The sequence below is a fragment of the Aspergillus melleus genome (genome assembly GCF_016097325.1).
Source record: "Aspergillus melleus strain CBS 546.65 chromosome Unknown contig3, whole genome shotgun sequence".
Lineage (NCBI taxonomy): Eukaryota > Fungi > Ascomycota > Eurotiomycetes > Eurotiales > Aspergillaceae > Aspergillus > Aspergillus melleus.
Window position 1 is genome coordinate 1359531 of NW_025763372.1, and position 24193 is coordinate 1383723.

The 24193-nt window shown below is 51.6% G+C and overlaps 12 protein-coding genes across 13 annotated transcripts; 6 read left to right on the forward strand and 6 right to left on the reverse strand.

Moving 5' to 3' along the window:
- Positions 1-1285: 1285 nt before the first annotated feature.
- Positions 1286-3117, forward strand: LDX57_005482 (MFS transporter; the record flags this gene model as incomplete). Its single annotated transcript, XM_046087166.1, has 6 exons — positions 1286-1521; positions 1606-1901; positions 1958-2295; positions 2358-2502; positions 2558-2703; positions 2767-3117. 6 exons carry the CDS (start codon positions 1286-1288, stop codon positions 3115-3117), a joined length of 1512 nt encoding a protein of 503 aa, XP_045943133.1.
- Positions 3118-3343: 226 nt separating this feature from the next.
- On the reverse strand, positions 3344-4942 carry LDX57_005483 (flavin-containing monooxygenase; the record flags this gene model as incomplete). Its single annotated transcript, XM_046087167.1, has 6 exons — positions 3344-3405; positions 3505-3728; positions 3860-4185; positions 4245-4466; positions 4522-4586; positions 4642-4942. 6 exons carry the CDS (start codon positions 4940-4942, stop codon positions 3344-3346), a joined length of 1200 nt encoding a protein of 399 aa, XP_045943134.1.
- A 223-nt stretch (positions 4943-5165) lies between these two features.
- LDX57_005484 (uncharacterized protein) lies at positions 5166-5369 on the reverse strand (the record flags this gene model as incomplete). The annotated part of the gene is made up of 1 exon (XM_046087168.1): positions 5166-5369. One exon carries the CDS (start codon positions 5367-5369, stop codon positions 5166-5168), a length of 204 nt encoding a protein of 67 aa, XP_045943135.1.
- Positions 5370-5879: 510 nt separating this feature from the next.
- Positions 5880-8127, forward strand: LDX57_005485 (uncharacterized protein). 2 transcript variants are annotated; one of them, XM_046087169.1, is made up of 10 exons: positions 5880-6065; positions 6110-6279; positions 6324-6396; positions 6449-6495; positions 6541-6773; positions 6820-7128; positions 7182-7276; positions 7319-7420; positions 7474-7551; positions 7643-8127. In XM_046087169.1, the coding sequence occupies exons 1-10, from the start codon at positions 5918-5920 to the stop codon at positions 7882-7884; spliced, it is 1497 nt and encodes a 498-aa protein (XP_045943136.1). In that variant the 5' UTR covers positions 5880-5917; the 3' UTR covers positions 7885-8127. The 2 variants fall into 2 exon arrangements, with proteins under 2 accessions (XP_045943136.1, XP_045943137.1); XM_046087170.1 differs by having other exon boundaries at positions 6324-6773.
- Positions 8128-9005: 878 nt separating this feature from the next.
- Positions 9006-9956, forward strand: LDX57_005486 (uncharacterized protein; the record flags this gene model as incomplete). The annotated part of the gene is made up of 1 exon (XM_046087171.1): positions 9006-9956. One exon carries the CDS (start codon positions 9006-9008, stop codon positions 9954-9956), a length of 951 nt encoding a protein of 316 aa, XP_045943138.1.
- Positions 9957-10041: 85 nt separating this feature from the next.
- LDX57_005487 (uncharacterized protein) lies at positions 10042-10555 on the reverse strand (the record flags this gene model as incomplete). Its single annotated transcript, XM_046087172.1, has 2 exons — positions 10042-10098; positions 10163-10555. The coding sequence occupies 2 exons, from the start codon at positions 10553-10555 to the stop codon at positions 10042-10044; spliced, it is 450 nt and encodes a 149-aa protein (XP_045943139.1).
- A 197-nt stretch (positions 10556-10752) lies between these two features.
- LDX57_005488 (thioesterase domain-containing protein) lies at positions 10753-11025 on the reverse strand (the record flags this gene model as incomplete). Its single annotated transcript, XM_046087173.1, has 1 exon — positions 10753-11025. One exon carries the CDS (start codon positions 11023-11025, stop codon positions 10753-10755), a length of 273 nt encoding a protein of 90 aa, XP_045943140.1.
- Positions 11026-11746: 721 nt separating this feature from the next.
- Positions 11747-15772, reverse strand: LDX57_005489 (calpain-like protein). Its single transcript, XM_046087174.1, has 7 exons — positions 14333-15772; positions 14095-14281; positions 13779-14043; positions 13470-13730; positions 13315-13420; positions 13074-13265; positions 11747-13021 (listed from the first exon to the last, which is right to left on the reverse strand). Exons 1-7 carry the CDS (start codon positions 14765-14767, stop codon positions 11972-11974), a joined length of 2496 nt encoding a protein of 831 aa, XP_045943141.1. The 5' UTR covers positions 14768-15772; the 3' UTR covers positions 11747-11971.
- Positions 15773-16107: 335 nt separating this feature from the next.
- Positions 16108-17335, reverse strand: nimX (cyclin-dependent serine/threonine-protein kinase CDC28; the record flags this gene model as incomplete). The annotated part of the gene is made up of 4 exons (XM_046087175.1): positions 16108-16375; positions 16447-16610; positions 16662-17170; positions 17299-17335. The coding sequence occupies 4 exons, from the start codon at positions 17333-17335 to the stop codon at positions 16108-16110; spliced, it is 978 nt and encodes a 325-aa protein (XP_045943142.1).
- Positions 17336-18338: 1003 nt separating this feature from the next.
- alkB (oxidoreductase, 2OG-Fe(II) oxygenase family) lies at positions 18339-19106 on the forward strand (the record flags this gene model as incomplete). The annotated part of the gene is made up of 1 exon (XM_046087176.1): positions 18339-19106. One exon carries the CDS (start codon positions 18339-18341, stop codon positions 19104-19106), a length of 768 nt encoding a protein of 255 aa, XP_045943143.1.
- Positions 19107-19660: 554 nt separating this feature from the next.
- gmdA (putative general amidase GmdA) lies at positions 19661-21585 on the forward strand (the record flags this gene model as incomplete). Its single annotated transcript, XM_046087177.1, has 5 exons — positions 19661-19936; positions 19990-20823; positions 20884-20931; positions 20994-21405; positions 21464-21585. 5 exons carry the CDS (start codon positions 19661-19663, stop codon positions 21583-21585), a joined length of 1692 nt encoding a protein of 563 aa, XP_045943144.1.
- Positions 21586-22226: 641 nt separating this feature from the next.
- Positions 22227-23994, forward strand: LDX57_005493 (uncharacterized protein; the record flags this gene model as incomplete). Its single annotated transcript, XM_046087178.1, has 2 exons — positions 22227-22816; positions 22881-23994. The coding sequence occupies 2 exons, from the start codon at positions 22227-22229 to the stop codon at positions 23992-23994; spliced, it is 1704 nt and encodes a 567-aa protein (XP_045943145.1).
- Positions 23995-24193: the final 199 nt, after the last annotated feature.

The window sequence follows — 24193 nt, forward strand, 5'->3', positions numbered from 1 at the left end:
GTAATACAACATGCAGAGGGTCAGCTTACATCACGTGGAGGACAGTATGTCTTTTTGCAGCCCTCAGCACAAGACGCTCAGCCAACATCTGAAGGATGAAACGATTAATGTACAAAGGACTTTTGTTTGCCATCTTGGCCGAGCATGTAGGTTCGTCTTTCCTCGGCTTGAATACAGATAGTTGCATCTCTGTCAGCTTACCTTCTGCATCGACACGCAGATACCTAGGTAGTGAGCTCAGACGAAAAGTTAGTTCCTCGTAGATCCTTCACTTGGGATACCTGGAGTAGGTCGCTGGGTGGCATCGAGAAGTTAGGGCTTACGGGATGAATTGCAAATTACTCGATCGTATGGCGTGTATTTATCGGTATTTGTGTAATTTACTGCGTCAGATTGTAAGGTACCGCGTATCCGGGGTCGATTTTCCGTATCTTTGCAATTCAATCACGCCTGAATGGACAGAAATGAGGCACGTCGACTGCTGATGTCTCGGAGGATCTGGCTGACTGCAGGAATAGGCTCGTGGACGGCATCCTGCAGAGACTGGATGTCAGACGGGAGTCGGGAATTTACTTCCGATACCTAGGTAGTGAACTCCCAGCTTGTGAATTGTCCGTCTCAGACATGGATAGAGCTTCGTGTTGTGTACAACGTAGACGTTACACCTGACTGAGACGTTGATTTAGCCTCGATGAAAGACACTTACGAGCGCAGCTATCCGTATTGTAAAACCCAAGAATCCAAAGAGAATGGGTCGATCATTCGGCTTCGGGACAACTGTCGTCCCAGCCAAGACAGCCGACGACGAGGATCCTGGTAGCGCCGAGAGAGTGGCTGTTCGGGGTGTCCGAGGTGCATATCCTTACATTTAGCAGAGGGATTCGGCATTGAGAGGGTGGGTGCATTCCGGGGAAGGGAGGATAGCTCAATGAATGGCCCCAAAAACAGGATTCGTATGGAACGGATCCATTGGTTCGATCATCTTGACCTCTTTTGCTCCTCGTCTGACAGCTCTCTTTCACAGACGCTTTCTGTTTCAACCTCGGCTGGTCCCCCGCACGGGATTCCTCCCCTTGCTCTGTTCTGTTCGGGTCTATACCAGCGAGCAGCAACAAAGAAAGAAACTACACCCCGGTCCGGGCCCAGACAACACGCATTACTCCATACAATGGCGTGCTAAAGAGGAGTGTCTAGGTCCAACCCACTCGCTGGCTTATCGTCAATCCCTCTAATCAATGTCTTTGCACTCACGCCCGTAATCATTCGCTCCTCGCTGCTCAGTACGATGGTCGAACTCTCAGTCCGTCAGACTCAGAATCCGCCCGACACGGACCCGACCGTGGGCATCGGCTCTAAGGAGGGTCTCTTGGATCCGTCAGCCTCGAGGTTCCCCGGAAGGAGTCCTCCAAGGTCTCCGGCCTTGGACTGGGACGGGCCCGATGATGTCGAGAATCCGCACAACTGGCCGCTGTGGAAGAGGATTCTCCACAGTGCTATTCCGGCTATCTATGGATTTGCTTTGTAGGCTCAATCTCATCTCATCTTCGTTGTTATTGCTGGTGGAGGAGGCTTCTATGTTCGCGCTACCCGTGCTGATGGCTGCAGAACTGTCGGGACGTCGACCTACGTCGCCGGCTTGCCCTACGTGATGCGCCAGTTCGGCGTCGGCAGGACCGTCGCCCTTCTGCCTGTCTCGCTGTATACGGTGGGTTTTACGCTCGGTCCTCTGGTCGCAGCGCCTGTCTCGGAGCTGTACGGGCGGAGGATCGTCTACTGGACGAATTTTCCCCTGCTGGCGGTGTTTAATGCCATCGCCGCAGCGTCGGATAACTTTGCCGTGCTGGTGATGTTTCGATTCCTGGCGGGTTTTGGAGGTTCGGGTGTGTTGGCTGTGGGTGCTGGTTTGTATTCCCTCCCGTATATGTCGCCTTATCTGGGTGTGTGCTGATCAGTGCAGGCACCGTGGCCGATCTATGGGATCCTCAAAATGCAGGCCGTGTCGGGTTGACCTACATCCTGGCCCCGTTTCTAGGTCCCTCGTTGGGTCCGCTCGTCGGCGCGTACATCATCGCGCAGTATGACTATGACTGGAAGTATTCGATCTGGGTGATTCTGATTCTGTGTGCGCCGGTCGGCCTCGCGATCCTGTTCATGAAGGAGACGTCAAAGAGTCGCATTTTGTACCTGCGGGCGAAGAAGCGCGGCGAGCAAGCCCTTGCGGAGCAGGATCAGACGCCGAAGATGAAGAAAGTGAAGGAGGCGATGTTGCGTCCTCTGCATATGTGTATTTTCGAGGTAGGACACGCTTGCTTTCTTCGTGCGTATCGGACGATAGGGAAGCAACTGACAAAGACAAGCCGCTTGCTTTCTTCCTGAGTATCTACACCGGTTTCAACTTTGCGATGATCTTCTCGTTCTTCGGATCGTATGCATACGTCTATCAGACGTACTACAACTTCACGCCCAAGGAGTACGGACTGGCGTTTATCGGTCTTGTTGTGGGCACGTCACCTTCCCCGGACAGAATCTAGCAGAACGAATCCCTAACATTCAACAGGCTTCATCTTCTCCCTCGCCACCTTCGCCTTCTTCGACGCAACTCGATACCGCAAAGAAGCCGCGCGCACCAACGGCAAAGTCGCCCCGGAACACCGTCTCTACGCCGCCATGTTCGGCAGTCTCTTACTCCCCATCGGGCTTTTCGTACGTTTTTCCCCTCCTTCATCTTGCCCCAATCTACCCAAAGATCGCTAACCCCAAGAAAAGTGGTTCGCCTGGACCCCCCGTCCCAGCGTCCACTGGATCGTGCCTGTCCTCGCCGGCGTGCCTTTCGGCTGGGGCACGCTCGCCGTCTTCCTCAGCTCCGTCAGCTACCTCGTGGACACGTACGGCGTGGCCAACGGCGCCTCGGCCGTCGCGGCGAACGGTATCCTGCGGTTCCTGCTTGGCGCGGTGTTTCCGCTGTTCACGTTGCAGATGTATCAAGATTTGGGGGTGCATTGGGCGGGGAGTATTTTTGCGTTTGTGAGTGTAGCGATGATTCCCGTGCCGTGGATTTTCTTTTGGAAGGGACGGGAACTCAGGAGGAGGAGTTTTTATGAGACGGTTGATTATTAGCCATAGGAGTTTGGATTGGGGCTGGGGTTGGGGTCAGGGATGAGTACTGTTAGGGCTTTATGTAGGTATGGCCATACTGGGGATGGTTTTATAGATAGGTGCTGGATGGGTCGAGCGAACGATATGGATTTATAATTTATATCGCCAGGTTCCAACAATTTACTTCTCTATATGGCCTCTTACATATCAGTCAACTCTAACTCAATACCAATAACCCAACACTCAATCAAACCTCCAAACTCCAATTTCTCACCCGCTCAAACTGATGAAACCACAACCAATAGCTGTCTACACCATTCATTCGATACAACGTTAGCCATCCCTTAGAACCTCTTAACCCCACACTCAACAGGAAAATAGAATAACGGGAGAGGAAACGAAACTCACTCCACGGATAAATCGTATGGTTCCACCCCGTCCCGTCGACATAATATGTCGAGCATCCTCGTCCCCAGACGCCCTTTTTACAAGCCTCCTGAACAACAGCGACGTATGATTTCTCGACCTGGGGCCTGACTTCGACGCTCCGTACGCGTCCTTGGATGAGTGGGGTCGCGACCTTCAGGATCATAGCGACGGTCATTTCGATGTAGTAGATCACGGAGTTATGTCTATGTTTGACCCCACTTGTTAGCAACACAATACCCACTCACCAACACCGGGTACAAAAGGAGCTCGCGGGCAGAGAATTGAATATACGAGGGGGTGTTAAAGGAAGAGTAAGAAAGAAAAGCAAACCAACCCCGACGCCATATTCGGTCCCCTGATCATAAAGAAATTCGGAAACCCATGCATCGCGCATCCCTTATAGCAACTCGGCCCTCCAACCTCTTCCCAATGCCTCGCGGTCGTACGACCCTTTCGCCCCTTGATCGGGAAATGAAAGGTATCAGATTCGAATCCGTGCGCGAGGATCAGCACGTCACAGGGCACCGAGAGGCCGGACCTTAATTCAACGGCGGAGGGGGAAAGGGAGGTGATTTCGTCCTGTAGGAGGTGGAGTTTCGGGTTCGAGAGGTTTTGAAGGTACGAGGAGGCGAAGACGAGGCGTTTGCAGCCGGGTTCGTACTATCTTTTCTTGAGTATAGGTTTTACTTGGGTGGATACGGGGATAGGGGATTACGGACCGATGGCGTTAGCAGGGAGTGGTATTTCTCGGGGACTCCGCAGGATTGGAGATGCGATTTGCTGATGCGAGGAATCCGTCGACCTAAGAGAGGGTAAAAGAGTTCTGCAAGCGCGAATCCGCAATGCTGTAGCATGACGAAGAGGACGGGGAAGAGGGCGAGGCATTTTCGTACGCTCTCGGGGACGTATGGGTTTGGGCGGTTGAGGATCCATTGGGGGGCCTGTATAGTTAGCTTAAGCATTATAAGTGTATAGATAGCAGGATGGTAGGTATACTCGTTGGATCTGCGTGCATTGCTTAACGTCGTCCAGAATCGCAGGGACAATCTGTACCGCAGTACCTTGCTCATTATCAGGATATATTCATGCATGGAAGAACGAGGCGAGAAAACATACTTCCATTTCCCAACACCACCACATTCTTCCCCGTCAAATCCACCTCTTCCGTCCATTTACTCGAATGAATGATCTGGCCCTGGAACGTTTCTTTCCCAGGGACATCGAGTTTCTTGGGGTCTACCAGATGGCCGACGGCACTGATCAGAACCGCGCATTCTTGGACGTATCGCTCCCCGGTTTGCGTGTTTTGGAGCTCGACGATCCAGCATTTTCGGTCTTCTATCCAGGTACTTCCAACCCAGGTGACATTACACTCTAGATGTGGCAGGATGTGGAATCGCTGCGCGACATTCAGCATGTAGGTGTGCAGTTGCTGTCGATCAGGAAAAGCGTGCGTGAAGTTTGGCTCAGGGGCGAATGAAAGCTGGTATACTGAGCCGGGGATGTCTGCTGCCTACAGCATGCTATCAGCGGGACTTGAATTTGGTGTATCACGAGTAAGGATCCATGAAGCACAGATGGTAGTGTAGACATACTGCGCCGGGATCTATACTCGTTAGCATCTACATTGAATCTGGACATTAGGCAGGCGGTTTACAATTGTTATCATACCACGTCCCTCCGAGCCCGGAATTTCGCTCGTAGATGATGAAGTCATGGAAATTCAACTTGCGCTTCAGCTCGCAGGCCATTGCGAGGCCACCGAAGCCAGCACCGATAATGACGACTTGTCGGAAGGGTAGGAGTTGGGACTTTTCGGCCATTTGATCGGGGAGGGCTGGCATGGTGGTGGAGGTCTGTCGGGTTTCCCAACTGCAGGTGAACAGAATATACTACGGAATAGACAGAGTAGGTACGCTCTGGAGTCCAGTCACTGCGAAAGAAGAAAGAGAAGGCAATTTGACAGCGGCCAAGAGCTGACAGCAGGTAAGCCGAGAATACGGTCTGGTCAGACTTCGATTCAAATTACGCCGAACAATACAGGAATCTTACGTTGCCGGAGGTACTGTATGTACATACATACTACTAGGTACCTACCCTAGATCCACTAACCAACAGTTCAATAATCAGACCATGAGCATTGTCGTCCCCTTGATTGGGCCGACCTCGCGGGCACAAACTTTCCACTGACGAAATCGAGGCCCTCGTGGATGTGGCTTATGGTAGACCACAAAGCAGGGATTAAGTGCCATGTGGGGATTGACGTTACTTATCGAATGGGGTAAGGTCTGTGTGAGAAGGTGAGGGGGTTATTTCTGCTTATATTGGGATAGAGAAATGTCAAGTAGGGAACATTCATCAGTTTGTACGTGTATGCGCATGTCAGTGCAAAATGGGCATCTTCACATCTCCCATCGCCTTAGCGGGCGTCAGTCTCGCGGCCGTTATACTGTTTCAAGTATATTCGGCCAATGCGCGACAGAAGAGATACAACAATGTTGGCGCTGGGCCACCGGCGATACTGCCTTCCAACACCTTGGGTTTGTCGCTTGATCGCTGTCTATGACTTAACTGACAGTGAAAGGCCTGAATTATGTGATTCAAATGTTCAGCGAGTTGAGGAAACATCGGTTCTGGCACTGGACGAAACGCCTGCTCGATGAGAACAATCACACGCTGCAGCTGCATCTCCTGGGGGCGAATCTGCTCTTGACGGACGATCCGGAGAATATCAAGGCGGTTCAGGATACTCAGGTACGGGGACTGGCTGCTTGCGCAACGTCCGCTAATGGGTTCAGTTCTGGGAAGTCGCCAAGTCAAAGGAGCAGCACGAGATTTTTAAACACATTCTCGGGGATGCTATTTTCGCGCGTATGCCTTCTTTTCCGTCTCCAGTGCCTCTCGTCCCAAGCTGACCAGACAGTCAATGGCGAGGAATGGAAACAGGAGGCTGGACTCCTCCGTCTACACGTATGTTCTTCTCTTCAATGTAAATGCACACCCTAACTGCCACAGATGAACCGCGTCCGACAATCCGATTTCGAAGTCACGGAGCGCCACATCCAAAATGCATTCAAGCTGATCGAAGACGGGGTCGATGCCTTTGACGTGATCGACCGTCTACAGCTCGACGTCGTAACGGAGGTATTCTGCGGCGAATCTACAAACTCCCTGACCTCTGACCAGCAGCCCTTCCGCGACGCAATGGACACTCTACTGAAAGTCGCCAGCTTCCGACAGCTTCTCGGGTAAGACCAATCCTACATTACACCTGCGACCGCTAATTCCTAGCAGGAAAGTCGGCGTCTATCTGAAAGATGAATGGATTGCCCCGAAAGCCGTCGCCTTCATCGACACCTACCTCGAGAATTTCGCGACAAAGGCATACGCTCGGAACGTGCGCGGCAAGACAGCAAAGGACTCGTTGACTCTGGTCGACGACTTGATCGTCAAGGGGAAGCGGCGCGCAGATATCAAGAATGCAGTCACGGCCACGCTGCTGGCCGGGAAAGATCCGACCACGACGTCGCTGGCTTGGGCGTACTACGAGATCGCGCGTCATCCGCATGTGTTTGAGAAGATGAGAGAGGAGGTTAAGGAGCAGTAAGTTTTATGGCTCTTGAGATGACAACCCTCGCTGACAATGGATTGGTCAGTATCGGATTCGAGAGATTGCCCGTGATGTCTGATCTCCATAAATTGAAATATACGAAAGCGGTGATCAAGGAGACCCTGAGAGTTCATCATCCTTGTAAGTTCTCTCTATAGCTTCTCAAACTAGCTAACAGATAAGTGGGATTCAATGCTCGCGTCCCCGTCAAAGATATGACTCTTCCTCGCGGAGGCGGCCCAGACGGCAAGTCCCCGATTGCGGTGCTCGAAGGCACACAGATCTGTAAGCTCCCTGTTTTTCCCAACTCAACACGAAAACTACTAACAAGTCACAAGTATACGGCCTCCTCTCTCTTCAAATGCGCGAGGACCTAGGCGTCGACGACGTCTCTGTCTGGAATCCTGAACGATGGGGTATTCCCTCTCTTCCTCCCTCCTTCTCTTTGCCCTTACTACTCCAAGCCAGCACCTCTACACAAGAACCCAAACTAACACTCGAAACCAGAAACATGGGAACCCACCAACAAATGGGAATTCGTGCCCTTCAACCACGGCCCACGTATCTGTCTAGGTCAACAGTTCGCCAACTTCCAAATGGAGTATTTCTTCGCGCGACTGTGTCAGGAATTCGAGAGTGTCACTTTACTCCCCGAGTCACCGAGACAGGAGGGAATGGTTAAGCTAGAGCTGAATACTAAGATGGCGCATCCGGTGTACGCGAAGTCGGTGAGACGGGTGAAGGTCTAGAGTTTTGGTTTGGTTGTCTTGACTATCATGTGGCACTGGTAAACAGATAGATAAGGTAGGATTGAGGCTGTGGGTAGAACATACATGTTTCGGATGATGATAGGTGCTTTCGTATAGTATGAGACATGGTTTAGCATTCGGATTCGCATTCGAGAGCTCAACAGCAAGGCCATCCTCGGAAAAAGAGTCCAAGACTCATAGTCAGATTGTTCCAGCCTCGCCTCATTCCTTCAGACTCCCCGGAGCCAATACCTCGGTTCCCTCCTAGCACAATCCTTTCCGAGGGATGAATGAAGGATTCCACCGAAACAACACCCCTGTCTCTCAATCTTGTCCGCGCAAGCAAACACGCAAACGGAAGCGAGCTCTCAGCCTCGGTATAGTCCAGTTCTCAATCTTACGCTCAGCTTTCACGTAGAACTCCACAGTAAGCAAGGCTCTCGAAGAGCTCTCAGAAGACACCGACGTAAGCTCCGTTCCTAGTTGTGTGGTTATCTAGAGCGCCGATGCCGAGTAGGTAGAAGAGTGGACGACTAGATTAGCACCGTTAGGCGGATGGAACGTCAAGCCTCTTGTTGGTCTGACATTAGTCGCCAAGATAGATGGCTCCTTTAGAGGGACGGTGTAAGTTTTCATCTGAGATGCTGGCTTGATGGTTGATGCTGATAGTGAGACCGCTAATTTGGGTTTCTGCAGGATCCTTGCAGCCGTGTGTTGCGTGGGGATTGCAAATTACGGGTTGCGGAGTCCGGGGTGTGTTAGATTACGGGAATGTAATTAATGGGGCGGGTATTGTATAAACTGCATATGGTAATTTTCATCTTGAAGCCCTAATTTAGGTATGCCTGAGAATGAGCATCTACACTAGAGAATGTCTGCTTTCTTGCAATTTCCCCCAAGACTCTAAGTCCCTTCAATTGCCTATACACTCGTTCATTTATTCCTATTTATCCTTTACCTTAAAACCAGCGGATTGAGTTAGTTTGAACCACCACATTCACTTCCCCTCAACCCAACTCAACCCTCATTCATACTCTACACTCAAAACTAAACTCTATACTCTACACTCCACAGTTCATACCCTCCATATCTACATCTAAATACCTCAATTCAAGGACAAAATGCCCACCCCCCTTAAAATCCCCTCCTTCACACCCCTCTCCCCCTGCACATTTATCTATATCCCCCCATCCACCGCCAAACCCACTCCTCAAACAATAACCGCCCCTCCGCCCCTCATCCTCCTCTGCACATACCTCAACGCCTCCACCGCGCACATTAACAAATACACCTCCTTTTACAAACGCCTCTTTCCAACTTCTCGCATTCTCCTTGTCACGACGTCCTCTGAGCATTTCCTCTTCCGGTCGTCCAAGTCCTGGACGACGGACCTAGATCCCGCCGTCACAGCCCTCCTCGCTCTATCTGGCCAGGGACAAGGACAGGATCAACGAGTCGGGACTGAGAAAGAGGGCCAGAAGATCCTACTGCATGTGATCTCGACAGGCGGTGCCACGGCAGCGATGAAGATCGCAGAGGCGTATAAGGCGAGATCTGGGACGCGCTTACCTATCGCGAAGATGGTCCTGGATAGTTGTCCTGGAGTGCAGGGGTGGGGGAGCACGGTGGGTGCGTTTTCGGTTGGATTGGCTACTTCTAGGGACGGTGGTCTTGGAGGCTGGGACTGGGTCTTGGGGAGAGTGAAAGCTCTGGTTATGGGTGTAGCATTGAGGGTGTTCTTCGGTGTATGGTTTCTCATTGAGCTCGTGATGAGTATCGAGAATGTGGTGGGAGTGGTGAGGAGAAGATTGAATGATAAGACCCTGTTCAGAGACGACGCGACCAGGTTGTATATCTACGGTGGGAGAGACGAATTGGTACGTGCGCAGGATGTGGAAGGGCATGCGGACGAGGCGGAGAAGAGCGGATATGAGGTGCTCAGAGTGCGGTATGGGGATAGTGGTCATGCGGGACATTTGCTGCAGGATGAGGGCAGATTTCGGGCGAGTGTGCTGCATTTGTGGGATTCGGGGGTTCTGTCGGGACCGGGAATGATTGTATGTGCTTGGTAATTGGGTTCTAGTACGATGTTCTGTAGTAGAAAAGAAGTATATGGTTGTCTATATTCATGAATATCGGAACGTATGTAATGACGGTTCAATCATCCGCTAACAGATCACACGCCAGTCGAACTTTCTCCGTCGTTGTTCGGATCTATTCAGTCAGTCTCTCTTTCTCCAGCCATCAATCACAGCAAGGGCAAGTGCAGAAAACTCACCGTGTCCTTCTCAAACAATCCAAAATGATGCCCTCCCACCTCCCAAACCGCCGCAATAAACTGATGCGGAAACAAATCCCACCCGACCCTCTTCTCCCGCAGATAATCCACCATCACGCGTCGATCCCCCTGTCCCTCACCCACGGGGACAAATCCCTTAGCCAGGATGAGCACCCCGGGTGGCGGCTCCTCGGCCTCGAGCTCGTCCAGCTCGTCGGCGTTGTCCTTCCAGTTCCGCCGCACCCACTCGTCGCTGTCTTCCTTCGACCACTGCATGCATCGGATCATCTCCGCGCGTAAGTCGTCCGGACAGTTACGCAGGACTAGGTCGACGGGGAACTCGGCGTGAGGGGTCTCGGGTGGTCCCCAGTAGGGGTAGAGGGTGTCGATCATAACGACGCCGACAACGGAGAGGCGAGAGCGTGGGTTCGAGGCGAGGACTCGCCCGATGTCGATGCCGAGTTGGCCGCCGAGGGACCAGCCTGTTCACAGTCCATCACTGTCAGTATCCTTATGTAGGTTGGTTGGTAGATAGGTAGGTGGGTAGGTAGAATTCCGTGGACAGCAGCTTTATGGGTAAGTTCTATCCGTCAGTGAGACATGGACCTACCTCCGACTAGAATCTCCCCCGACGGCACCACGCTCTTGATCAACTTGATATACTCATGTACGAACCGCATTGCTCCGCCCTCCCATTTTGTCTCTGCTTTGATCCACGGATTTGAGATCGCGTAGATGGGTCTGCCTATGTTGCCGAGCTTGTAGTAGTTGAATACCGTGCCGCCGGCATCGTGGAGCAGGAAGAGCGGCGTGCGAGAAGAGTCTCCTTTTTGGAGCAGGATTGGATTAGGGGCGTGTTCCATTGGAAGGATAGGGGAGGCTTGGGGATGAGTATGTGTTAGAGATATGAGAGTAAACCGAACAGAGTATCAGAAGCTGAGATGCTCCCTGCTGGAGGGATGATGCACCATGGAACATTGGTGGTAATTCTCGTTGCGGGTAATTGCAATTTCCAAGTCCGTCTGTGTTTTTGTCATACAAGATATCCTCTTACCTTACATACCATACATACGCTCGGTCAGTATGCAATTACATCCGTTATCAATACCCAAACATCCCGAAACACTCCATGAAAATATAGTCCTCACCTGAGAACCAAAGACCAGGAACCCGATCTTGAGTCTCTCTTAGGCATCAATCTGACGAATATCCCACCCAGCAGAAAATCTCTCAGTTACTCGGTCTGCAGGATTGGTACCATGTCCGCCGTATCGTCCATGGTGCCATACTCGCATATTATAGGTATTTTATCCCAGAGTCCATAGTTTGTGGTCCGTGACATCCAAGATACCAAGTGGAAGCAATATGGGCCATAGTTGGCCAAGGCAACGTGTTGGATGGACTTCCCTGTCATGTATGAGTTTTGTCAGCTGCGGGGAGCTCGAGAGAGCTCTGAAGGACCGGGCTGGCCCTGGTTTTGGAGTTCAGGTCAGGTATTCAAGTGTGGAGGGGGTTATCTGGTCGATTCGGATATAACGATACCCCACGGAATGAAGTCCTTGCAGTAAGCTCTAGGCCGTCATGTCTAAGGTAGTCTTGACCATGTGTGACTTCTTCTTAGTGGTGCTGACCGAGTGGTGTTGACACATTGTGTGCAAAAGTACTGCGATATAACCAACACATTCATTCTGGTGACAATATTCTAAACAATTGGAAGACGCCGAGATGAATGCAACATAAAACCTAGCTATCTAGACATGGTTCCAAACCTCCAAGATCCCTCGAATTCAAACTTTTATGTGGCATCACCTAAAAGAATACCGCATTTCGACCAAATTGCCCCTTCTCGCAAGCAGCGCTCGCAGCCGGATCGTCCATGTCGAGCGCGGCCTCGGCCTCGTCTTCGGGTATAGGACGAACAACCTCCAGTGACAGCTGCGGATCTTTGGAGTACACTCTCAATCCGACGACACACACTGCATTCCAGGTGTCGATGTTGCTATCCTCCGTACAACTTGTCGGTGACAGCTGACACGCTCTTGGCTCGGTTGGCTCCTCGGGCGGCATGTCGAGGTCTGAGTCAAATTCAAATCCATCCAGGAGTTCCAGCTCCTGCTGATTGAAGTGCGGTTGCGTGAACGACGGCGAATGTAAGGTGTCGAGACTCGAGCGTCCCGAGTCCTTTTTGCTCGACATGTGGTATTCGGTCACATGGACGCCGTTGCACTGGATAGTAGGAACGCTGCCGTTGCCGTTGCCGACGTGCTTCATATCCAAGTCGATCCCCGTACTGTAGTCCATGTCCAAGGGTGACTGGACCGATCCGTCAGAGAGGATTTGTACGCTGCGACTCGAGTCTAATCGGTGATAATTCTCCGTGGAGCTCTTTGCGGACAGTCGCTCTGCTCGCCTCTGCTTTCGACCATCGATCTTGCGCTCGCGAATCCACTCCTTTTGCAGCCTTCTCTTGGTCTGTTTCCGCAGCTTGCGTCTCTCCGTTGCCTTGCGGCGTGCTTCGCGGTCCTCACGGGCCCGTTTCTCTTTCTCAGACTCAAAGACCAGACCTTTGGCGTGAGCAAGGTCGTAGGATAGTCCGATCTGGACTAGCTTCTCTCTCCCAACTGGCGCTACACGACTGACGACATCTTCTGTCGCCATGTCGCTGCATCGGTAGGCAGTTACCTTCATCAAGATGTGGTAGCGTCCGGGGCTCAGTTCTACCTCCGCATTCACGGCTCGACTCATCACGTAGCTACAGTTACTGCGGACCATGTAGTCGTCTTCCCCTTCTTTCTGAATCCGAAATTTTAGTTTGAAGTCGTATTCTCCGGCTAGGCCTTTGAAGTAGCGCGAATCAAGCTTTCCAGTTGTCAGTAAGTTTATCGAGTTGGTCAAAATGAGGCCAACGTACCTGGGAAAGGACGAGGACCGCTGGACCATCCTTGGTCACGTTTACCATGAACTTGGTGCTGTGGTAATCGGCAGACCATGGGACATTCAGAGTAGTCCATTGCTGCGTGACTGTCCATTCAGGACCAAAGAGGCGAGTTCGATCGAAATGCTGGTATTTCTTGAGTAAATCGTTGTAGGATATCCAGAAGAACTAAACGCTGTCAGTAGGCAGTCATTCTTGAGATCAGAACAGTACTCACTCCATCGTTTCCGAACTTATGGCCAAGCTTTTCCATCCACTGAGGAGTCCATTGCTCGGAACCGTCCCCCCAGGCACCGTTCCATTCCTTTTTGCCCCACGGATTTCTGCATCTGTTAGCTATACAGACTTTTGACGAAGTAGCTGTGCACATACCTTAATCGAATCAGACGATGGCCGTCAATCTCCCTCGCTTCCATGATCGAATAAGAGTGGTTCTCCGAGATACCCTTTCTGTCTCTTGGGGGTCCTTGGTATTTTGGGTCCAGCCAGTTGGAGAACAAACCAGTAGCGCAGCCAAATAGAAATTCCTTGTTGACTTTCATAAGCTCCTCCTCCCAGAATCTATCCTTATCCAGGATATTGCTGGACAATATGTCGGAGGTAACACCGCCAGTAAGATCTTCGATCGCTTCCCTTCAATGTGTTAATACCAGTCGCACTTATCAAGATCGAATAACATACCCTACAAACCCGCCTTCGATAGCAGAGTAATCGCCGTGTGCCTTTGCATAAGCCTTCTCAAGCAATGGAAGCCACGTCTCGTTCTCATCTACACACTGAGCGAAATACAGCGCCCGAGACCCTGTCTGCCAGACTTTGCGATACTCTTCCTCGGTGTCGTTCCGGTTGATGTCGTCCCAGATCGGCCGCTCATCGATCGACTCGTCATAGTCTGCTGCTCGTAGATAGAGCTTATCGTCCACAATGCATTGCTGCCATTCACCATCTATACATTGTCATTACCATGTCCCACATGCAACGCGGTCTGTTCACGTACCTCGATAGAACACAAACCCGTAGACACCAATTTTTTCATCGCGAGCGACACAGATCTTCTCGATCAAGCCCTGCTTGTTCCCCATAGTACATAGAGCAGCCATGAACCAGCAGTCTCCATCTCGGCCCTGCCGGACATCGGAAGCAGTCGGGCCATTAACGAAAAATTGCGGCTTCTCAAATATTTCCTGCGAGAGGGTCAGAGGTCCGATCGGTTATCGCTCGTAGTCTAAACTCACAGTGACCCGTTTTACCCCCCTAGGGCGCATCTCCATGTTCTTTTCCTCCAACCCATCCAGGTAATGCCGTCTCCCGGATTTGAGATCGACCTCGATGTCGAAATGGGGATCTGTGTACTTCTGGTTCAATCGCTTGCATTCGTTGACGATGCGATCGACAGTCCGCTGGCATTCCTTCCTGACCTGTTCGTACGACTTGCTTGCATCCTGTCCTTGGATCACCCCCTTGGGAAGCTTCGCGGCCTTGGTACGTGCGTACGGGTTGTTGGGCAGCACGGTGTACACTTTGCCCGGGAATTTGGTATTGAATTGATCCCAGAACAGTCGCACGGTCTCTTGCGGCGAATGTATCACTCGCCGCGAGCCTCGACTCCCGGACCGGGTGGAAAGGGGAGGGGTGAATACCATATCCGACAGATCGTCGTCGTGATCCATAATGGTGAGTTTTTGCGGATTGTGTGAAGAGTCTTCGTGAGATTTTCTTTTGAACCTTTCAGAGGAAACTGGCCTTCGATGAGATGTTATAAATAAGCGAAGGGAAAAGCTTCTCACTCGTACTCAATGTGATACATTGAGGACACGCTTGGAGGCGCAATCCATCGCCTTAAAAGCAGGAGAGCCACAATGCAACCACATCGACTGGGTCCCCTCGAGTATGAGCGAACCAGATTGCCGGTCATCACGAAACGGCGATCACCTCTGGGATCTAACTGGCACCATAGGGATCACCGACCAATGGGGTGGGCTGAGCAATCGCTGCATCCTTAGACTGGGGAGCCTTGCATACGGAGTGCCGAGAGGGTGTCCGCTCAGTCGCGACCGAAGAGCAGCGTAGTGCTTATGATTTTATGGGCCCGAGTCACCTAAGCATGACGATAGCTGGGCAAATTCCGGCACTAGATACGTGTGAAGTGTGCTGAGTGGCCGGGCTCGGCCATTGATTGCTGATGGATTGAAGCTGAACGGCGAGATCCAAGCTGACGGGCTGGACTGCCATGAGAAAGAAAAATCTTCTTTGTCCGCACATTGTCAATGATGAGGAAGCGACGAGACCCGCTAGCCTGCAATGAATGGTCAATATTAATAGTAGCCCATACCTATACGAGCGCTGTGTGAGCGGCTGGTAAGCGCTCAGGGCACGCCGCCGATGATTCGGCCATTCCCGACGCAAAGAAAACGGGCGCACCAGGCCATCCCGAGTTGTTAGCCTGAGGCTGTGTTTTGGACGAAAGGCCAATTTCTGGCGAAAGGCTGAGATTAGTCCCAAGCGTCCAGAATGCGGTGTAGATTGTCGTCGATGCCGAGAGGAAAGAGAGAAGAATGGCGGAGGCGGAGTTGACGAAGAGAGGAGCACGTGGACTACCAGGATTCTACGGCTTGGCTTTTCCTGTTCTCCTGCTCCTTGTCCGTACGTTTTGCACCAAAGGACTCATTCAGATGGGTATGTACGCGAGTCAGAATAGACAGGAAAAAAGAAAGAAAGAAAATAGAAAAAAGAGACACTCCTTGCATATCCAGTAACCTAGTCTCTCTCAAGCCATAACACACACCATGAGCAACGCCGTAAACGAAGGAAATAAAGTCGAGGACATAAACATCAAAGGACATTGGGAGAGGCTGTTGGCCGACACTGGGGACAGAATAAGGGGGAAAGAGAGCAAAGGGTAGAATCTATCGGGCAGCCATCCCCAAGTTACTGCTGTCTGCCATAAGCCACCCACATACATACATTACACGTAAGGTATCAATCCACAGTCCGTCGTTTCACCATTTATTTAATGAAAGCCGTTTCTTCGCGAAGATGTGCGGCCGGAGTAGTATGAGCTGCCGTTCTGGAAGTAGGGGTGCATGCAGGCCTGCTTGGCAGAGATCCGTCGGGCTGGATCAAACTCCAGCAGGCAATCCAACAGGTCAAGACCGTCCTCTTCCAGGCCAGGAACAAGAGCATGAGTTTCTTCACGCTTCCACTTGGGGAATGTGGGTTTGTAATCAGGGAAGGAGGTGACGCCAGGCCAGACGTGATCATCGGGAGTGCCAAGAAGTCTATTGAAAAAGGGTCCGTGTTAGTAGGAGGTACGGGTCATCTGGGAAACTTAGTTTGTGGCATGACATACCGGAAGATTTTGAAAATCTCATCGATTTCAGAGTCACCGGGGAACAGGGGCTTGCGGGTGCACATTTCCGCGAAGATAGCTCCAACGGACCACATATCCACACCGGTGGAATACTGACGCCCGCCCAGGAGAATCTCGGGAGAGCGGTACCACAATGTGACAACCTAGAAAGGTCAGTTTCGGTCCAGTTAACGGTGACTATGCAGTTATGTTACCTCGTGGGTGTAGGTTCTCAGCGGAACACCAAAGGCTCTTGCCAATCCGAAATCCGCCAATTTCAAGTTACCATCCCGGTCGATCAAAAGGTTCTGGGGCTTCAAGTCACGGTGCAGGATGCGGTGGCTGTGGCAATAACGAATTCCCTCGACCAACTGGGCCATAAATTTCTTAACCATGGCATCTCCCAATCCCATGTTCTTGCTGAGATTGGAGCCATCTGGGAGGACTTTACCGCGTCCACCCTCACTGACAGGAAGAGCCTCCATATACTTTTTGAGGTCGAGGTCCAAAAATTCGAAAACGAGATAGAGCTTGTGGCCGTCGGCATGAACGATGTTCAGCAGTCGCACAATGTTCGGGTCGTTCATTTCTTTCAAAAGCGAGATTTCACGAATGGCCGTGCTGGGAACACCCTCATCTTCCGCCTCCAATCGAATCTTCTTCAAGGCGACAATACGGTTGGGATGTGTGAGCTCACGAGCCTTGTAAACGACACCGTACGTTCCTAATCACAACATAACCGGTTAACTAATTGTCCATTGGATACAAAAAAACCCATCAATTGAGGTTGGGATATAGCTGTGTCATCAAAAGCCGAGAAAAAAGACATGTCCTTATCAGTCGGATACGTACCCTCTCCGATCTTCTCAATCTTCTGGTAGTTCTCCATGATGGATGATTATCGGTCGACCTTGACGGCAATTGCAACGAGGTAGTCGGATATTTGATCACGGAAAAGACCAAGTCTGAGCCCACCAGCACGTGGGGTTGTAAGGAGGGCACAAATGGACTACACAACGCCGGGTGCTTGTTGCCCGGGGAGAGAAACGAGAAGGAGAAAAACAAGGAGGGTTGTGGTTGGCGAGAGCACGGCAGGAAGGGATTGGGGGAACCAGGGAGGGTCGACGGGATCCAAGAAATGTAAGAAATCGATCGTCGACTGGTATTCGAGCCCAGAATCCGGGAAATTGGCGGCAACAGACTGTCGAGAGCACTTTTTGGCGAGATGAAGGCTCACTTTGTTGTCTTTTCATCCCTGGTGGGGAGCGAAGGCGGTCAACAACAAACAAAACAAACCCGCGTCCCAAAGGCGGTGAGCGCGTCCCTGCGGACTTTCGCTGACTTTTCTCCGTCTTTCTTTGTCTTTGTCCGCACCTTAACGATCCTAAGGTTCGTGCCTCGATGATCAACTCTTGATATCCCGCGAATAACCGCAGTAATCCTCGAGAATATGCACATGCGAGGCATCTAAATCAACAGATCAACCCCATTTACTAATTTCTCACCTAATGCGGGGATGGCCCGCATCAATGACCTCAATGCTCACGAGCGTCCTCCCGAGTCCATAAGACAGCGATACAAGAAATACCAAAAGTCGACAACTTCAGAGATACAGCAGGATGTCGGAATCATCGATCTTCAGACTTTAGATCCCAATGATCTTCCAACGGGCATCGCGCTCTCTCAATGGATGTCTGGTGAAGATCTTCGACCTGCCTTCCGAGAATTTATGCCAGCGGACAAGGAGACAAATGAGGAGGGGCTGCATACTATTCAAAATATACCTATTTACACACATCAATCCGTTTCCGGTCAGCAACCTTGGAATCCAACTGAACACCAGAAAGGAAAAGGCCGTAGGAATAGGCACCTAACAAGTGGTAGGTTTGCAAATGATCCCGTCGCTGTTCCCACCGGCTCTGCAAATAGAACTGTTGTCTCGTTTACTGCATCGCGATGTATCTAATCCGGACCACCAATCCAATATTCATTTGCACTACGATGTCACATATCCGCGGCCGGTGGATAAGGATGAGACGCAGTCCGAGAGTAGTTCAGTAGATGCTCGAACCCTGTCCTTCTTCGAAGACGACCAGACCCGCCTGATATATCCTCTAGACGCAACGGTGCACAAGCCGCTTGCTGTCAGGGACATCTTGGATAAGAAGCTCCGGTGGATCACCCTCGGTGGCCAATACAACTGGACAACCAAAGAATACCCAGAAGAGCGCCCTCCAGTCTTCCCGGAGGATATTGCCAACCTGCTGCGCGCGTCCTTTCCAAAGACAGATGCTCAGGCGGCGATCCTGAATCTCTATACCCCGGGAGACACCTTGAGCCCCCACCGCGATGTCAGTGAAGAATGCGACGTGGGTCTGATCAGCATCAGCTTTGGCTGCGATGGCTTGTTCCTAATCAGCCATGACGATGGCACCGGCTGCGACATCATTCGACTCCGCTCCGGAGACGCTGTGTATATGGATGGCACATCCCGTTTTGCGTGGCACGCAGTGCCTAAGATCATTCCCGATACTTGTCCAGACTGGCTAGCCGATTGGCCGGTATGCTCTGACGAGAAGGATTCATCGCAATATCACGCCTGGAAGGGCTGGATGTCGCGGAAGAGAATTAATTTAAACGTCCGGCAGATGGCGTCATGAACCGGCTCAGAGAAAAGAGTGTGACATCCTAGAGGGTGTCCAAGAGAGTACCTGAGATACGAGATACAATGGCAAGCCACTCGGGGAATTGGTTGATAAGGCCTCCGAATCCTACCCTTGGCCCTCAGAAAAGTACTGTTCATAAGGGGATGATGAATAGTGGTTTAAGCATGTACATAAGTACGATTGTATGTACAATCGACTCCCAAGATCCATACTCCAGCCCCATCCAGAAGACTTCCCAGGTTGGCTCTTCATATAACTACCCAGTAAATACCCTTGACTCATCAACACGAGCAGTCATGCAATCCGAGGCGTCAGTCTTTGTTCCGATTAACCCCGCCCGACGTTGAGGGGATCCCCAAGCTACTCCAACGATTGTCAGCGCTACCCCTCGACCATGCATGAGACATGATAAACCCATTTTTGCGGTCTTAAATTAAGCAACTTGTTCTCTTGTTTCCATTCTTGTCTCTTCCTGTCTTCTTCTGATAATTTCCCCAACGTACTCCTCCTTTACCGCGCTAGTTATATATCACCCCGACTCTCCCAATATGACCCTTGCAGGCTGGAAACAGTTGGCGGATTCGAAACGTCAATCAATCTTAGATGCGATCCCCGAAAGATGGAGGATTCAGGACCCCATCCCTCCGACGGATGAGCTACGCGACGTAACTGGCGCCTATATACAACAGTTCCTAACTCCCCGAGAGATAGAAATCACTGAGACCGATGCCCTTGGTATCGCAGAGAAAACTACGTCGGGAACCTGGACTGCCGTCCAGGTGACAGAGGCTTTCTGTCATCGAGCTGCGCTTGCTCACCAGCTGGTATCAACATCTAATGGGTGGTTGTGGTCATCAATAGCTAATGCAGGCTGCAGGTGAGCTGTTTGCATGAAGTGTTTTTTGACGCTGCACTTGACGATGCAAAACGGGTCGACGACTACTTCGCAACGCACGGAAAACCGATTGGTCCTCTTCACGGCTTGCCGGTTAGTTTGAAGGATCAATTCCATGTCAAAGGCGTCGAGACTACGATGGGATATGTAGGGTGGATTGGCACGTTCCAGGGAGAGAAGAACGACCCCCGGAGCCAAGTGTTCGAAAGCGAACTTGTCCGAGAACTCCGCAGTCTGGGAGCTGTGCTGTATTGCAAGACCAGTGTCCCTGCCACGTTGATGTGTGGTGAGACGGTCAACAATATCATTGACTACACCACCAACCCTCATAATCGGCTCCTATCAACTGGTGGAAGCTCTGGAGGCGAAGGGGCGCTCATTGCGTTGAAGGGCTCTCCCGGAGGATTTGGCACTGATATTGGCGGCAGTGTTCGAATTCCGGCCGTGTTCAACGGTCTTTATGGATTGCGCCCGTCAGCGGGCCGAGTGCCTTATGAGGGTGCGGCGAACTCAATGGACGGTCAGAATACAATCCTGTCGGTAATTGGACCCCTGGCAACCACTGCGCGCTCTCTGAAGCTGCTCTTCAAGGCCGTGCTCAGCCAGCAGCCATGGTATTATGACCCGCTAGTTATAGAACTGCCATGGAGGGATGCGGTCGAAGAAGAGACGCGCGCGCTGATTGAGCAGTCCAAATCAGGATCTTCTCAGCTGGCATTTGGTCTCATGCACCACAACGGTGTCGTGCGACCTCATCCCCCGATTGCCCGGGCCATGAAGATCGCGGAGCAAACTCTGAGACGACTAGGACATAAGGTACCAAAGAAACGAAAGGTACAAGCTTATTGAGTTGATGGTGCTAATTCTTTGGGACAGATCATCGAATGGAGCCCTCCCTCTCACATAATTGCGCATGAATTAGCCGTAAGTTTCACTCCGACTTACCCTCTCACTTTCATATATTTAGATACCGTTAACAATAACAGATTGCAACGTACCACCTGGATGGCGGAGCTGATATCGAGCATCACTTTGGTTTGTCGGGAGAAGAGCGGCCTTATCATCTTATTCTTGAACCTGGGCCACAAAAGAGTGCCTCAGAGATTGCTGCGCTCAACGTGAAGAAGCGCGAGTATCAGAAACAATACATGGATTATTGGAACAGCACAGCCCAGCTGACTGGTACTGGACGACCAGTCGATGGGCTTATTTGCCCTGTTGCGCCCCATGCTGCGGTGCTACCCTGCAAATACGACCATGTCGGATATAGTTCCTTCGTCAACGTCCTCGACTATACGAGCGTTGTATTCCCGGTGACTCGGGCTGACAAGAACATCGACGTGCCTCGGTCTGAAACCAATTTCTTGAGTGAAATAGATCAACGGGTACACGGCCAGTGTGAGTGGATTGCTTTCAGATAGACCAAGTGTATCAAGACTCACTAATCATTGACTAGACGATGCTGACGCTTACGACGGCGCACCTGCCGGACTGCAGCTTATTGGGCGACGGCTCCAGGAAGAAAAGGTGCTTACATTGGCTGACTATATTGGGGGTAACGTGTCTAAGAGCCTGTAACTTGAGACACGGATTTGACTAGAGTGACATGTTTGGTAATGTGCGGACGATGGGATATATGAAGGCATCACAATATCACAAAATTTGGGGTATTCTACCGCGTTGAACGACTCGTACTGGTGACATTCCACGTGCATCTCTGGTCAACGAGCACTCGTAGGACAGGTTGGCTATGTCGGGTGTATGCCAGAGCGGATTGCTAGAGTAGACATAAAATTTTCACGCAGATCTCAAGCTTCATCCAGAATGACAGATCGTCGTCCCTGGTCAGGACAGTCGATGCGAAAGGCAGAAGACGAGGAGGCTGATTCTCCCCCACAGCCAAAGCTTGGCGAGGATCGTCACGTTTCTCCTCCCTTCTTCCGCTCTCTTCTTCTCTCCGCTCCTTCGAGTCCACGACCACCTCTTCGCCTGCAGCTGCTTGTACCCCTCGCGTCGCTGCGCACTACCACTCTTTTCTGGTGACTGCATTATTGTCGCAGCTTACTCCCTCGCATCTGCCTATCGCTTGTCATGCATTGAGCTTGCAGAAGTTCTCTGTACATTTTGGCTTCCGTGAACGCGTCTTCCTCACCCCCCTCCACCACTCTACCCCCATTTGCCAATCGCCTGCAGCCCAAACTTTCGCGTATTTGTGAAACATGGATGAAGGCGAATCGACTCGTCCGACAAATACCCCCGAAGAGTCGGGTGGCGCCGATGATAATGCCCAGTCGGCCGCCAAAAACGCGGCCACGAAGGATCGGAAATGTCAGTATTGCGATCAGGCATTTACTTCGTCTTCTTTAGGGCGCCACTTGGATCAGTTCCTGTTCAAGAAGAAGCCAGATGGAATTCATGATGTGGAGGAAATTCGGCGCATTCGAAGCGGCATCACCCGACGACAGGCTCGCACCTCGTCGGGGAAACGAGACACTCCTGAACGCACGACCGGCAAAGGGCACTTGGATTCCTATACCGGTGGTGAGTCAGGAGTGAAGCAAAGAGATAGTGGGATTCGGATGATGTTCAATACTCCAACATGGCATGCGACCGGTGTGATCAACGATATCCCCAACCCGACTCACCCGGAACCCTCGAGTTCTTCCCGAATAAGCTCCGTCCAGCCCAGGGCAAGCTCCATGCATCTCCCAGAATACGCAAGCAGGGGCGCTAGTAGCAGCAATCCTGATACTGTGAGGGCGTTGGAATTGGCTTTGCAGGAAGTTCTCGACAACATCAAGGCTGCTACGTATGTTTCACCCTTACCTGCACTTGCCCATCAAGTCAGTTGTTAACATATGCGATAGATCTAGGATGCGTCCGCCGATATCCCCGTTCGAATTTGACATCCAGTCGCAAACGTTTCCTTCGCTCTGCTTGCAGTTGCTTCCGCCTCCGCCCAGCCTTTTCTCGACGAACCCATTCCCTTCTCCATCCTCCTTCCCTCTTCAACCTCCCGGCGTCGAGCATGTTGACATCATTCGACAAGCTTTACGTGCCAAAATTGAGCGATGGCAATCCGACCAGCTCGCTGCCGATTCAAGCAGAAGCTCCCAGTCCGGCAGAGCCTGTGTTGGCTTGGATTCAAACATGATCAATCGCAGTGCGCAACAACATGAAGATATCAGCTTGAGGCATCTGGAGCTGGCATTCAAACATTGGGTGTCGCTTACTCCAGATGCGCGGCAGGAATCCTGGCAACTCGAGATCACTCGCGCGTTCGCTCGGGAAATGGAAAAACGCAAGTCGCTTGATGACCAGTTGGCGCGGGTCCAGCAAGAGGCAAATCAGCTCCGCGCGCAAGTCGAGCGGCTGGGATCATGTCAATGGCCGCGAGAGTTTGCTCTCTTCCCGCCGGATACGCTACCTCTCCCTCGAGAAGTTGCCCGGGAGTTAGACGCAAAAGAAAGTCAAATCAGCCCTGGCTCGCCTCACTGGGACTACGACAACGTAGTTACCAAATGGAAGCGTGTCGTCATGCACGACAAGAGCATGGGCCGGGTGGGCGTCGGATACGCAAACCCCATGAACGACGATCACAACCCAACAGACAAGCACCGTGCCAGCGATGAGCAGCCAGCAAATCAACCTAAGCCAAGGTCTCTGCAGCCTCCCTCGGCAATGAGCCCCCCAGGCGGTCCGTCGCCCTCTCAGACCGGTGGCGCATCTGCGTCTCCCAACCAACACACCTCTCCCTACCACCAGCATGACAGCAACCCAAGCCCCAGCACCGGCCCTCAGGTCAAACGGCCTCGCCTGATGAACGGTCATCACCCAGCGAACGCTACGGAGGGCGCCAGCTCATCCAGCAACCAAGGGCCTAGCGGCTCTTCGACGAACTCATGGAACCCCCAGCAGAACCTGATGGTTTCTAATCTTGCGGGCTCATCGGGACCTACGCCTCCCTCTTCGATTTCAGGCACATGAAGAAAATGGTTGGAAGCTATATTCTGTCACCGATTATCTCTAAGTCAATATTCTTCTTGTCCCTATTGAGCGGTTCCCGCTATTTGTCTAGCTCGAATTTCTAGTATCTGATTCACTGGGCCTTTTTTTTCGCACAAGAATGTGACCAGTACCTGGCAATCTTCATGTACATATATCTCTTACCTCTGAACTGACCTTA

What these genes read in the sequence shown, in the direction of transcription:
- LDX57_005489 (XM_046087174.1), bottom strand. Translation starts at nt 14,767, where the DNA reads ATGGATCACGACGACGATCTGTCGGATATGGTATTCACCCCTCCCCTT. An exon ending in GGGGGGTAAAACGGGTCACT is followed by an intron (nt 14,282 to 14,332) that starts GTGAGTTTAGAC and finishes ACCCTCTCGCAG; the next exon opens with GAAATATTTGAGAAGCCGCA. An exon ending in ATAAGTTCGGAAACGATGGA is followed by an intron (nt 13,266 to 13,314) that starts GTGAGTACTGTT and finishes GACAGCGTTTAG; the next exon opens with TTCTTCTGGATATCCTACAA.
- LDX57_005485 (XM_046087169.1), top strand. Translation starts at nt 5,918, where the DNA reads ATGGGCATCTTCACATCTCCCATCGCCTTAGCGGGCGTCAGTCTCGCG. An exon ending in CTGGACTCCTCCGTCTACAC is followed by an intron (nt 6,496 to 6,540) that starts GTATGTTCTTCT and finishes TAACTGCCACAG; the next exon opens with ATGAACCGCGTCCGACAATC. An exon ending in AGCTTCCGACAGCTTCTCGG is followed by an intron (nt 6,774 to 6,819) that starts GTAAGACCAATC and finishes AATTCCTAGCAG; the next exon opens with GAAAGTCGGCGTCTATCTGA.